Source organism: Archocentrus centrarchus, chromosome 6, assembly GCF_007364275.1.
Source record: "Archocentrus centrarchus isolate MPI-CPG fArcCen1 chromosome 6, fArcCen1, whole genome shotgun sequence".
Taxonomy (NCBI): Eukaryota; Metazoa; Chordata; class Actinopteri; order Cichliformes; family Cichlidae; genus Archocentrus; species Archocentrus centrarchus.
This window is the reverse complement of record NC_044351.1, coordinates 23,285,068-23,299,996: the sequence shown is the minus strand read 5'-3', so window position 1 is coordinate 23,299,996 and position 14,929 is coordinate 23,285,068. Positions and strand designations below refer to the sequence as shown.

General features: G+C 40.7%; 1 protein-coding gene across 2 annotated transcripts in view; it reads left to right on the top strand.

The window, feature by feature from the left end:
• mapk8ip2 (mitogen-activated protein kinase 8 interacting protein 2) overlaps positions 1-14,929 on the top strand; it is a 29,743-nt gene that overhangs the window by 12,905 nt on the left and 1,909 nt on the right. Inside the window, exons 3-13 of one of the 2 annotated variants that reach the window (XM_030730811.1) lie at positions 8,032-8,271; positions 8,391-8,469; positions 8,841-8,942; positions 9,477-11,676; positions 11,862-12,070; positions 12,716-12,791; positions 13,310-13,482; positions 13,570-13,679; positions 13,777-13,899; positions 14,022-14,092; positions 14,179-14,277. In XM_030730811.1, coding sequence (XP_030586671.1) covers positions 8,032-8,271; positions 8,391-8,469; positions 8,841-8,942; positions 9,477-11,676; positions 11,862-12,070; positions 12,716-12,791; positions 13,310-13,482; positions 13,570-13,679; positions 13,777-13,899; positions 14,022-14,092; positions 14,179-14,277 — 3,482 coding nt within the window. Of the gene's footprint in view, positions 1-8,031; positions 8,272-8,390; positions 8,470-8,840; positions 9,045-9,476; positions 11,677-11,861; positions 12,071-12,715; positions 12,792-13,309; positions 13,483-13,569; positions 13,680-13,776; positions 13,900-14,021; positions 14,093-14,178; positions 14,278-14,929 lie in introns of both variants that reach the window. The other variant, XM_030730810.1, reaches the window with a different exon arrangement.

Genomic DNA, 14,929 nt, shown 5'->3' with positions numbered 1-14,929 from the left:
CCCCTTTCCCCCTAAAAGCCTCCCTTCCTTTACTTTCTTTCTTCTCTGCCGTGGTGCCTGGGAATGAGGATTTAGCTCCAGGATGGCTGGTGTTCAGGGTTAAGCTCCTGGCATAAATCTGTGCTAGATTTTGCTTCCTCCATTTTAATCCACCAACAAAACACATTATGTGGAGAGTTGGCAAATCTGTTCTGTAAGAGAGGTGTCTTTGCATAACATGTGAGAAGACCCCGAGAGAAGAAGAGACTTCAGAGAGTGGATTTTAGTCAATGATGTCGTAGATACTCCAAATTAGTTCTCTCTATCTTCTTTCTTGCTCCTGCACACACACACACACACACACACACACACACACACACACACACACACACACACACACACACACACACACACACACAGGTTTATTTATATGGCACCAAATCACAACAAGAGTGCTGCATACTGTAAAGTAAAGAACCTACAGTATTCGGGAGAAAACCTCAATAATCAAGTGACCCCCTTTAAGAAAGCATTTTGCAGTGGTGGGAAAGAAAAACTCCCTTTTAACAGGAAGAAACCTCTGGCAGAATTTTAGATTTAACAGGGAGACAATGAAGAGAAGCCCATATGGGAGAAATATAATCTTTCTTTCTCTTTCCTATTAGTACTCTCACTATGGTATTTTGGATTAACTGGAGGCTTTTTAGGGAACGTTGAGAACAGCCTGATAATAATAAATTCAGTAGTCCAGTCTAGTAGTAATAAATGCATGAACTGGTTTTTGAGCATTACTCGGAGACAGGATGTTTCTAATTTTAGTGATATTACGCAGATGAAAAAAATAGTCTTACATATTTGTCCAATGGACACACTGAACAACACATCCTGGTCAAAAATGACTCCCAGGTTCCTCACAATGTTAATGGTAGCCAAGGTGATGCCATCCAGAGTACGTATCTGGTTAGACAGCATGTTTCTAAGATTTTTAGGACCAAATATAATAACCTCAGTTTTGTCTTTATGTATTTAAGACATGCCTGTAGTTTGACTAATTGATTTGTGTCATCTGGCTTCATTGATAAATACTGCATAACTGGATCATCTGCATAGCAATGAAAGTGTGTGGAGTATTTTCTAGTAATATTAGTTAAGAGAAGCATGTATAATGCAAAAAGGTTTGGTCTGAGCATTTACATGAACAAACAGGAATCTATCAGATAGATAGATTTCAATTCAATTCAATTCAATTCAGTTCAATTTAATTTGATTTATATAGTGCCAAGTGCATTATATTGTAAGGTAAAGACCCTACAATAATTACAGAGAACACCCAACACTCAAAATGACCCCCTATGAGCAAGCACTTTGTGACAGTGGAAAGGAAAAACTCCCTTTTAACAGGAAGAAACCTCCAGCAGAACCAGACTCAGGGAGGGGCAGTGATCTGCTGTGATTGATTGGGACTGAGGGAGGAGAGACAGGACAAAAGACATGCTGTGGAAGAGAGCCAGAGATTAATAATAAGTAATAATAATAACTAATGATTTGTAGGGCAGAGTACAATAACCTGAGTTTTATCTGAACTTAGATGCAGGAAATTAGAGATCATCCAGGTCTTTATGTCTTTCATTCCTGCAGTTTAACAAATTGGTGTGTGTCATCTGCCTTCATGGATAGATAAAGCTGGGTATCATCTGCATAGCATTAATATTATGGTATTATGGTCAACAGTACTGAAAACTGCACTGAGGTCTAATAGGACAAGCACAGAGATGAGTCCACTATCAGAAGCCATAAAAAGATCATTTGAAACCTTCACTAATGCTATTTTTGTACTATGATGAATTCTAAATCTTAACTGAAACTCATCAAGTAAACAATTCCTCTGCAGATGATTGGTTAGCTGTTTACAAATACTCTTTCAAGAATTTTTGAAATGAATTTGGAAATTGGCTTATAATTGGCTAAGGTGATGGCTTTTAAGAAATGGTTTAATTACTGCCACCTTCAGCCTGTGGTATGTAGACCATTAATAGAGATAGATTGATCATATTTAAAATCAAAGCATTAATTAATGGTAGGACTTCTTTGAGCAGTCTTGTAGGAATGGGGTCTAATCGACATGTTGATGACTTAAAGGAAACAACTATTGAAGTTATCTCAGAAAGAGAAAAGGAGTCTAAATAAATATCAATAGTACTGAAAGTATCTGCACACAAAGATATGTCTGTGACGTAGATTTGAATATTTTTTTCTCTAATGGTTAAAATATTATTTGTGAAAAAAATTCATGAAATCATTACTAGTTAAGGTTAAAAGAATACTCGACTCAACAGAACTTGGACCCTTTGTCAGCCTGGCTACAGTATTGAAAAGAAACCTGGGATTGTTCTTATTTTCTTCAATCGGCAATGAGTAGTAAGATATCCTAGCTTTATGAAGGGTGTTTTTATAGCAACAAACTTTTTCTAGGTTAAATGAAGATCTTCTAAATTAGTGAGACACCATTGCTTCTTCAGCTTACAGGTTATCTGCTTTTCTAAGTTTGCATTTGTGAGTTACATGAGGGAGTCAAGCACTTCTGCACTTCTGCTTGTCCTACACAGTGAGGATGTAAAACTAATAATGAGATAATTGACCTCTGTGGGAGTAGAGTTTAGATAGCTGGTTTGCTTTTGTGTTGGCACATGGCATTGAAAATAACAGTGAAGGAATTATATCCTTAAAACTTGGTTACAGCACTTCCAGAAAGACATCTACTGTAATGAAATTTATTCTCCACAGATGTGTAATCCATTATTGTAAATTTAAATGTTGTTAAGAAATTATCAGATAAATGAGGATTATCAAGGAATACTGTTAAATATTCAGTTTCTATACCATATGTACAAGATCTAGAGCACATGTGTCAAACTCAAGGCCCGCAGGATAATTATATACTGCCTGCGAGATATGACTATTATTAATGGCCCGCCGGTAAATAGCGCTCCCACCACTTATACTAAAAATTCCACAATGCACTGGAACAGATGCCACGCAGGCCAAGACCTGTGCACTAACCCGTTTTCCCGCATTGCCGATGACACGTTGATCAGTGATCAGTGGATAAAAACATCGGTCAGCACTTTTTACAGCGACATTTAAGCTGACGCCCAAAAATGGCCAAACGAAAAGTGGAAAACAGGGATTTTCCAAACAGGTGAGAAGCAAAGGACCTGATCACTGACAAAGGAGTTAAACCCGCGTGTCTCTTTTCCCCACCTGCGATGTGCGGAGAAAAGAGCGGATTGGTGGGACGGACGCGGGAGAAGATGCAGAGGGAGACCAGCACTGGTGAGCTGACAGTGCATCACTGCGTCACACACCAGGAAACACTGTGCAGCGAATTCTGAAGACAGAACACGTCATAAGCACCGTAACACAGATAGGGAACTTTATAAGCGGCAAAGGTTTAAATCACTGGCAGATTCAGTCTTTTCTGGAGGAAATACCTTCTGAATTTGGTGACGTGCCTTATCACATAGGTACGATGAGCTGCCTGAGGAAATCTGTCAGTTCATAAAAAGTAAAAGAGAAGTCTCAGCAGGGCTCCGCGATGAAAGGTGGCTGTGTGAGTCTGTGTGTGAGCCTTTCTCTGCAACATAATGAAGCATCTTAATGCGTTAAACCTGCAGCTTCAGGGACGGGACCGCGTGATTACGCACACGTATGATGCAGTGAAAGTTTTTCAAGTCCAAAAGGGAATTTATGCCACTTTCCATGTTGCCAAAAAAAAAAATCAGACTAGGTCTCCACCACTGTGTTTGCGGCTGCGCTATTTGCTGAGAAACTGGACACATTGTGCAGTTTATGCAGCGTTTTTCCGACTTTGACGTGGAGAAATTCACATCACACTTTTTACCTGAAAAAACTGAAAATTTTCATCAGCTTGAAATATTCTCATTTTCCCTGATGTTATTTTTGAAGAAAAATATAATTTTTATATTTTATTTAATGTGTTGAGGAAAACGTTGCTGTTTTCTAGCCATTCAAATTCATATTCCTGATTAAAATATTTTCACTTTTAGAATGTTCAGTAAATCCTGTCTGGCCCGTGACTTAGACTATGTTTTCAATTTTGGCCTGTCCTTTGACTGAGTTTGACACCTCTGATCTAGAGTGTGATTAAACTGGTAGGTGGGCTCATTTACATTTCAAGAAAAGCAAATTGAGTTTAATAATAGATTAAATGCAGTGTTGAGGCTGTCATTTTCAGCGTTTACATGGATGTTAAAATCACCCACTATAATTATTGTATCTGAAATGAGCACTAAATCCGGTAAAAAGTCTGAGAAAACCGATAGAACTGAGTAAGGGCCAGGTGGACGATAGATAACAAATTTTCCAATTAGGGTACACAAGACTAAGATTCTGGCTTTCAAATTAAATAAAACTCTAACTGGGTCTTTGGTTGATTAATAAGTTTGAGTGGAAGATTGCTGCCACTCCTCCTCCTTGGCCTGTGTTTCAAGGGTTCTGACAGTTAGTTTGACTCAGGGGTGTTGATTCATTTGAAGTAACATATTCATTCTGCTATAACCAGGTTTATGTAAGCAGAATAAATCAATATGCTGATCAGTTGTTAAATAATTTACTAACAGATTAGCGCAACCTAATGTTTAACAGTCATCATGCAATTGTTTTGCTTTTTAGTGTAGATGAAACAGTTATATTTGTGATTTTTAATATAATTAAAATGTTTTCTGCCTGTATTTTTGTTTATTATTAGGTGGTTATGGAGCAGTCTCTAAGGGGTTGGAGGGGGTTTTTTTTGGCACGGTGGGGGGGTTCTGTTGGAATTAGTAATTAAAGTCTCTGCTAAAATGAGCTGCTGGATATGTGGGCCATGCTGATTGAAAGAAAGTGGTAATTAGATTGGGGGAACAAAGCTGAGAATGGCTAGAGGACATGCACATCAGCAGAAGTCCTGACTGCTCAGTTCAAAAACAAGAAAGCACAGGCTAGAGACAATGTCAGTCCTTGTTACGTTACATCATTGCCCAAAGGAAGTAATCTTGCTGACATGGGATGGATTGGACACAGACCCAGATGCCCTCTGAGTGTGCATGTGTGTGCATGTTTAGATAACAAAAAAAAAAGAAAGGCAAGAGAGAGAATTTCATGCACAAACATGGTGTTTGATTCTGCCTGCATCAGTGGGGTGTATGACACTTTGGCAGCCCCTCATCAGCAGAAACAGCAGTCTTTTCCTCATGCACCACACTGTGCTGATGAAGAAAGAAGTTTTTGGTTTTGATGTCAGCATGATTTGCTCATATTACGCAGCATGTCTTTGATGTTTAGGATGAACAGCCAATCTAAACAGTGAGATTATCCAGCGACCCCAATCCCCAGCTCTGATTAATTCTAATTCGATATGGTGTTTGGGTCTTAAGCTGCAGAACACTTTAGTACTTTGACTTTGTGGCAGGGGCACACATATACATGTGAACGAAACAAACAGAGACATGTGATGTCAGACTGAGTAAACAATTATTGGCAACCCAGTGCCAAAATGCTATAGCCCGTCTGGCCCCGGCTGTCCTTTTCTGTGATGTCACCAACGGTTCGTTTTGACTGTATTCTTTCAGGCTTTCAAGCAAGAGAGACCACACTCTCAAGCCTTTTCTTTGTGTGTCACGTACACAAACACACAAACTGATATTTTCTGCCTCATATTGCCCCTGAGTCTTGAATTCCTGTCCCTCTAATAGCCATCTCTGCCTCTCCAGAGTCTCTGATTGAATGGCATGAGCACATGCATAATTCAGTATGTTAGCAGAGCAGGGGTGTCTGTGTGTCAGCTGTGATGCAACTCTGATTTTAAAATGTGGAAATATAAACGATGCACAGATAGAAGAGGGCCATCACTCACTAGGTGGTCTCAGTTAATGGGAGGCTCATTGACGTATGCCATACAGGTTTGCATGCACCCACACATAGACACAGTTTAAACTAGACGGACAGAAGACATGGCGTTTTATACATTAAAGATGTATATAGATGAAAAGAAATACATAAATGACTGGAATTTTATTCCAGGCAAAGAATAAAGGTTCAGGTATGCCCTGCACATTTATGGAGCTGTTGTATGTTGCCTTCCACAAGTGCATGTCACTTCCTCTTCACCTGCTTCTTGTTAGATTTGAAAGATTAGTTTTGAAAGATCACTTTATTCTCTTTAGATACATCCACTCCATGACATTTATAAGTTGCCAATTATCTCTTAATTTTCAAGACCTCTCTAATGGTGACATAATGATAACCTTCTCATATGGTTTCCTCTGTCAGTAGTGAAGACAGCCCATAGTACTATGAAACCCAAAGCTTCTTTTCACTTCACTTGTGAATTAGTATAAAATGGAGCTTCCATCTCACTGATCTTCTGATATGCAGCACCAGCAGAATCAGTAGAGTTAGCCATGCTGAACAACCCTGCAGTCTCCTAATTAGAGATCAAAAAGCTGATTTCCTTCTAACAGTTTTTTTTGGGAAGGAAAAACTGTAACCCTTATATCTTATTGGTAACTGCTATAGAAAAACATAAATTTGAATGAGCACATGCTTGCCTAAGTCTGCTGAGTGACAGGGGAGGTACAGTCACAGGGCTAGTTGGGATGTCCTTGGGAACTAGAGACCATGGAAATCGAATCTTGCCAATACACAACTCTTATTTATAGTTTTTCTTTTTTCCTCTAAGCCTACCTGCTGTCAGGTGGCCTTGCTTAAGGATGTCTCCTGACAGCAGAAAGTATTTTCCCTGGCAGATGTGGCATTTTCACAGCTCACTGATGTATCTGTAGATTTTTACACTCTCATGGAGTTGTAGGTCATGTATCCCCATGGATAATAATCGTTGAGTGTAAGAAAACAGCCTTGTGAATCTTGAGAGTAGAATGTGAACTGTGCACATAATTTTTTATCCAGACCTCTCTTTTCTGCTCTTTTGGAAACATTTCATTAGATCTTAATAGGTCAGTCATCCAAGAATAAATATGATAATTAGACATAGGTATACAAAATCATGTGCACTTGCTGGGCGTAGACTGTTGATTTCAGTTGCTGTAGCAGAAAGTGGCTGCACCCAGCGTCAGCAGAATTGTGAGTGGTAGAAGGGTGAGAGGGTGAGCTTTGATTCCTCCATTAAATAGACTGAGAGGCAGAGAAACTGCTGTGCTGTCCAAAATGAACAAGCAGGCAAGTCAATCCTTGGAACTGCATTGTTAAATTCAAAGGAAAACCAAAAACCAAAAACCAACAACCACACATGTGTTTGGTGGAGTGATTATGCTCTTTTTTTAAAAAAAGAATTTGAACTGGAATTGCTTTTAACTCAGTGCTTCTGGTCCATTAGGGAAATATTTGGTGGAAAAGATTGTAGCTGTGAGGCCTTGAGTCCTATTGGGAGCATTTGTATAATTTAAACAACTTGTTAAAATGTATTATTCATACAACAGCTATTTGATAATTTGTCTCTTAGTTCAGTAGTTAAATGTGTGTCATTAACTTATTTTATGAACTTTGCTCCACCAGTATATTTTGGAACGTACAACAAAACACATATGCATGCCCCTGAAGGTGTGGCCTATGAAACCCTGAAGTCATTTAGTGCACAGCTTTCCAGTAAACTAGCTGAAACCTGAGACATGTCTGATTGATCCACTTTCATGTGCCCCCCACCCCACCTTCCCCTTATATTTGATCATTACATTACCTCTCCCCTTTCTTCTTTGAGCAGTTCATGCCCTGTACTGGTCTGCTATTCTACTCTTTTAAGTTTTTGCAATGTGACTTTGTATTTAGTTACTCCTTTTTGTTGGTATGTTTGTGTTTCTTTTCCATGCTGTGCCTGTAATTTTGTTGATCTCTCAGACAGGCTTGTTCTCTTGCTTGTATCCATTCTGTTGTCAGAACAGAAGATGCTTTAATAGTGTGGCTATTATCTCAGATATGCTTAGTGTGTATGAAAATGTAGATCATTGTTCTCTCTCTCTCTCTCTCTCTCTCTCTCAGGACTCACTTATCCTTGAGAAGAATGACATACACCACCCAGTCTGCTCCTTTCAGGATGACTTCCAAGAGTTTGAGATGATTGATGATGAAGATGAAGATGAGGAGGAGGAAGAGGAAGAGGATGAAGAGGTTGATCCTGATGCACCCCCGTCTCCCTCGGCATCCCCCCCTCCCTCTCCTACTCTTGGCACTCTAAAGAGCAGACCCACCACACTGAACCTAACCACTGCTGTGTCGCAGGTAGGCAGACTGAGGCTCTGATGTCAAATGCACGGCAAAAACAAACATGTTCTGAGTCTTTGAAATAGTTGCTTACAAACTATCACTAACAATAGTGTTTATGTCTCTGTCACCATTAGGATTCACTGAACAACAATAGCAGTCTATCCCCAAAGAAAGGAAGTTGGCAGGACTCTTTGCGCAACCCAGCCTCACAGGGTTAGAACATCATTTGTTATCTATTTTTTTTAAAAAAACTAGGTGTGGCCTGATACTGTATGTTTTAATTCATATTTGTATTCATTCGGCTTTCCATTTCAGGAGATGCCTCACACAAGGCACCAGTTTTGATAAAATAAATATATCAAATAAATATATCCAAGTGAATAAGCTTTACAACTTCTAACTAACATGAAATAATAATCTGTTAATCCTCTGAATTTATCAAGACTCCATCCTGCTGGTCTTATAGTAATTAAAGGTTATTCTGTGTAGTAATTGTTTCACATGAGCACTAGCATTAGCATTAGCATAAGATACTATTATAAATTGCATTACACAGAGAAAATAAATATCTACTGTACCTCCAGGTCGTCTGTCTCCAACCCATTCATGTCTGGAGGATGGTAGCCATGTGACAGGCCAGTGCCCAGCCTCTCCAGTTTCCCAGGTCCCAGGGTCCCAGAGCAAAGGTACTCCACCAAATCAGGCAGGGGAGGGCGGGAACCCCCAGTCTCCTCATAGGCCCCTTCTCTGCGACATGGAGGGCAACAGGCGAGAGAGGCCCGAATACGGTAACAAGAAGGCCAGCTCAGCAAGCTTAGATCATCTCACTGATCAGTGCTATTTAGTGCTGTATTGTAATGTGAATTTGACTTCAGCGATGCACATGGTCAGCAAAACTCTATCATTCTTACAAGCCCAATCACACTTCAAAACTACTTAAAAAAAATCAAATTTTTATGCTTTTGATAAGGAAGAGTTTGCTGAACTTGTTCATGCTACTTTCCACTTTCAGATCATTGTGAACTCCTTTACATTGATAATCCTTGTTTTATTGATTTATTCTTATCTCCTATCATTATTTGTTGCTCTGGCATCCTCAACTCCTCTGACTTTACTTATTTCATCTTGCTATCTCACCATAATTGACTTCATAATCATCTATGCCATGCTTTACTACCAACCTCTTACTCCCTTTTTTCTATCATCTGCTATCTTCACAGGCTCATTTGGTCAACATAAGTCCCACCCATGTTCTGGTGATGCCACTGATCCAAAGGTCGATCCCTTAATACAGACAATGAGAGTACCCTCTGTAGATGAGCACTCCCAGTGTTCAGACACAGAAGTGGACCATGACCTCAACAGCGACCACAACCACAAACACTCAAACCGGCGTGCCACTGATACCTACACCATCACCAGCGAGTCAGGCATGGAGCCAGAGAATGACTTAGACCCAGATGGAACCAGCCGCTGCTTGTCATCCACTGCACCCATGGGAGCTAATGATGGTGCCGATACACCCTTGTCTGATGAGGAACTGGAGAAGGACTTTGACGTGGAGTTCATGTGTAAGGAGACCTACAATATGGTTTGTAAGGAGAATCGGTCATCATATGTGGAATTCCCCTCCATTGAACCTTCTGAGCCTGCATCCTTCTCTAGCTATATTTCATCGAGCCACTCAGAAATGCTTGACAAGTCCAACAGTTCAGATACTCCAGCAGTTTCTAATGTGGAAGCAGCAGCTAATGACTCCACCTCTCCATCCTCTGACCCAGGGATAGCAGATATGAACCAGCGGGGTTATGTGACTTCAGACCAGGACAAAGATCTCAGTTCTCCAGGCTCTGACTCTGACATCGAAGGGGAACTGGAGGCAGCATTTGCTTGTGGTGGTCCTGTCGTCTCCAACATGATCTCATCTATCTCAGAGACAGAGCTGGACTTGACCAGTGATGAAAGTAGCAGTGGACGCTCATCTCACCTCACCAACTCCATTGAGGAGGCCAGCTCACCTACATCAGATCAGGAACTGGACCCAGATACAGAGTTAGAGCAGGACAGTGGAATTGTTGGCCTGAAAACATCTCTACTTCTAGGTCAGCCAGATCCAATCAAAGAAAGCTCTCCTCTACCATCTCCTTCCCCACTACCCTCACCCACAATTGCTACACCATCTCCTGTTGATTCACCAATCTTACCCCGCGAGGCCTATGATGATGGTCGAGCTCTGACAAGGATGCAGAGTGTGGAAGATGAGCTGACTTGTGAGCACCAAGCTGACCCAGATGAGACTCTTCCTCCAGCTCAGTGCAGTGAGGACAGTCTGTCCAGACAGATGGTGCTCCAGATAGAACCAGACCACAGCCTAGAGAGCTTCAAACGCTCCTTTTACCTGCCGGTGGGACCCAGGCTAATGCCAAGCGCAGATGACTATGATGGAACAAGTGAGGGAGACTCTGAATCTGAAAGTGAAGATGACCTGAGTGAGAACTCAGACTCTCCCTGGCTGCTTAGCAATTTGGTCAACAGGATGATTTCAGAGGGCTCCTACCCAATCAGCTGTCCTGAGGAGTGTTTCAAGAGGAAGGTGTCTGTGTCTGATACCATCTCACCATCCTCAGACATTGGAGATGGAGATGGCTTCAATGATGAGGACCAAGAGAAGAAAGCAGGAATGGATGGATCACAGGAAAGAGGCAGAGAACGAGAAGAAGTGAGAAGTATTAACATGCAGTCTTCAAAAGGAGGAGCAGTGATAAATTCCCATCTCTACATGAGCAATCCCACTGGTGACTCCATAACCCCACTGATTTTAGAGTGTTGTGCAAATAGCTCTTTGCATACCACTAAAGACTGTGACAAGAACTTTGTAGACAAACCATCTAAGAATACCACGAGACAAGAGGATGATCCCGAACCCAATAATGACTTGATGATGCTGGAAGGGAGGAAAGATCTCGACTCACCCAGCCTTAGTGAGAGCGTGATCAGTGACAAGGATGAAGGACGAGAAATGGAGTCCAAGCCAACAAGTCGTTCCTCAGCCTCCCTTGAGCGTATCACAGAGGTCAAACACAGCTTGACACTTGACATACCCAGTGCTCAGACTAACCGCTGCTTCAGCCTCACTTATTCCACAGACAATGATGAAGAAGAAGATGATGGGGACTCTTATCCATACCTGGGTGGCTTAAGGAAGCAGTCCTGTAGGGGTAGTGACTTAGAGCTGGACAGTTCACCACCCATTGATTCCAGCGTGCAAAATCATCCCTTACCTGATCATGACCTCCCACTGTGTGAGAAAGACCTGGCTCTGAGGCAGTCAAACGAAGATGATGGACTGGCCTATGACTCCATGAAATATACACTGGTGGTGGATGAGAATACTACACTGGAACTGGTCAGCCTTAAAAGGTATGCTTTGACAATATGTTTGAAAGCCAACAAATTGAGTGTGTATCAGTGTTTAAATCTGACAGAAATAGCTTGCCAGTACCTTTCCTTTGGCTATGAAGTTAGCACCATTTCTGTGCACCTTATATAAACACAAAAATGATTATAAAGCCTTAAATTGGGATTCAACTTTCTCATCCTCTCAGGTGCACTTCCGTTCTGAGTGATGACAGTGAGCTCTCAACTCTTTGTGATGAGGAGCCTTTGGGGACTGGTGATGTGGACTATGATCGTGATGATGAGGAAGTAAGGCCAGAGCTTCTGAGCTCTTCTGAGGACTCTTCTCCTGAAGCTGACCTCCCATTCTCCAAAAAGTTTCTCAATGTGTTCGTTAACAGCACCTCCCGCTCCTCCAGTAAGTCACAGGCAATTCTATTCTCTTGTTCTTATCTCTTGCCAAGAGGTAGAAGAGAGTACTGAGGTTGCTTTAAAATATTTCCCCCAAATATGAAATGATACTCTGTTGGCCATTAGCTTACATTAAGGATCAGAAATTAGGTGAAATAGTTGGCCTGGCTCTGTCCAAAAGTTAAAAAACTGACTCCTGCAGCATTATTTCTAAAATTATCCACTCTGAGCCTGCCCTTAGAATGAATACTGCATTAGGGTTCAACTCATCACTGTCAAAATGATATATTAAGATGTGATCTAAATATGGCATGGTGCCCACACATGACTGATGGGAGGGCTCTACCAGAACACCATCAGTCAGGGCTTTTGCTTCAAGATTTATATCTATAATAAAGAGTGATTTGCATAATAAAAAAGCTCATTATAACGGCCCCCCATTCTTATTTCATTTTTGATATAATCCCTTAGCCTTCATTTAGATCTCACCTTAAAGATTTGCATAATAAATGTTCCTCAACAAACAACAGGTTAGAGGAAAAAACTTAAAAAAAAAAGACAGTTCTTTCAGTTTTTTCTTTCTTTTTTTTCAAAAGAAAAAAAATTATTATGTTATTATGGATGGTCTAAGTCATGTCTGTCTCTCATGTAGGCACAGAATCCTTTGGACTTTTCTCCTGTACCATCAATGGAGAAGAGAGGGACCAGACACACAGGGCAGTCTACAGGTAAAACAACCTCCTGTGCACTGTGACGCGGTTTAAGCAAAGCACAGTACTGAGAAGTGAAATGAAATTGAAGTTTACAATTTTCTAATTATCATTTTTTTGTTTGTTTGGGGTGAAAAGCCTTTGTGTTGGTAAACACAACAATATTCATTTGTGCCATTGTTATTCCACACGCTGTAGGGGTCATGTAGCAGTAGTGCATCACTAATTATGTTAGGGAAGGAGATAGATCAGACACCACCTGCGTCTCTTTGCCACACACAAAGACAGAGACAAGAAGCAAACAGTGCCTTTTTAACCACAGGCCTCATTCAGTGTCCCCCCCCATATTTAAAGTTCTTTGTCCTCTGCTACCCACCTTTCTTTGCCAGCTGTCTCTATCACTCCTATCAGTTACCCAAAACCCATAAAAGATCAAAATATGTCAAGACTATAGGAGCAGGGATATCATGTAAGGAAACATCCTTTTTGAGAGAGAGAATCTGCATTTTCCTTGACTTCTCTGCTGCCCTCTGCAGGTTCATTCCCAGACATGCAGATGAGCTGGAGCTTGACGTGGATGATCCCTTATATGTGGAGGAAGAAGAGGATGACTACTGGTACAGAGGCTATAACATGCGGACAGGGGAAAGGGGGATCTTCCCTGCCTTCTATGCTCATGAGGTTATAGGCCAATCCAAAGAACTGCTGGGTGAGTGCAAGAATACATCCACTTGTTTTGCTTTGTTATTTGAAACTTCAGAACAATCAGATTTTCTATACACATTGCACCCTGTAGGAATGAAAAGGAATCCAGCATGGATTGAGACTTTCAGTGTACAGTTTTTGGGGTCTGTTGAGGTACCTTATCACCAAGGAAACGGCATTCTCTGTGCCGCCATGCAGAAGGTAAGAAAACCACATTTACAATCACACACACAAACAAGACACGTTTATGCAGTGTTTAGTATGTCCAAGATACAAATACATTTTCTCTCTCTGTTAGATTGCAATATCAAGGAAACGGACAGTACATGTGCGACCTCCCTCTCTATGTGAGCTGGAGATTAGCTTGCAAGGAGTCAAACTGATTATGAGCCTCGAGGATGAATATGACACCCTTGATGAGGTATAGACAAATAAATATAAATTAAATGATTCTCCAAGTAATCAGTTGTCCCTTTGGTTTGGGATAATGATGCACTGCTTCATCATCTTCTTTTCTGTCTGTGTGTCTCTTTCTATATTTAGTATGACAGATGTAGTCACTTCTTCCAGATGAAGAACATCTCTTTCTGTGGATGCCATCCGAGGAACAATTGGTAATCAAATATACCCATCTTCTGCCCTTGCAGCGTACAGTGTAACATCTGACTGATTGCATCACGTGCTTTTGTTCTCTCTGCAGCTACTTTGGCTTCATCACTAAGCACCCAATGCTGAACAGATTTGCTTGCCATGTGTTTGTGTCCCAGGAGTCCATGCGACCTGTAGCAGAATGTGTCGGGTATGTCCAATTCCACATCAACTGAGGGCCATAACTGCCAATATGAAAAATAAAGAAAGGGGGGAAAAAGGAGTCAAAAAAAGAAAAAAAAAAACTTATTTTTGTATTTATTTTAATTAACTAAACAAATAGAGATAGATAACGAAGTAAATGAATTGGAAAGTAAGTCAGTAGAAAATAATTTTAAAGAACTACAAAAGCAAATCTGACTTTGGCAGTGTCAGTCCTCTGTAAGGGACAGTATTCGCTTTGGCTTTTTGTTTTTGTATTTCTGTGTGTTTATTACAGTAGAAGCCGCAATACCCAATTAGACATATTTAAATAATTAAACAATGACTATTATTTACAGCTGCATTATCTTTGAATTGCTCGTTGACGGTTTATTGCTGGAGTCTGATCACAAAATCTGGATGAAACTGCATTTTCATTACATATCTCCAGGTTTATTTTGCACACTAGCCATATGTGTGCATACTTGTATGGTGTATGGTTAAATGGCTGCAGAATTAATCCTGCATTATTCAGCCATATTGCGCTTGAATAATTAAAGATGCACATTAGTTCACTCTCAGAGCAGGCAGCTCAGTATAGAATGAAAGAAATGCTTCATCTATCAGCTCCTCATCATGCTCTTGCCATCAACGCAACCAGA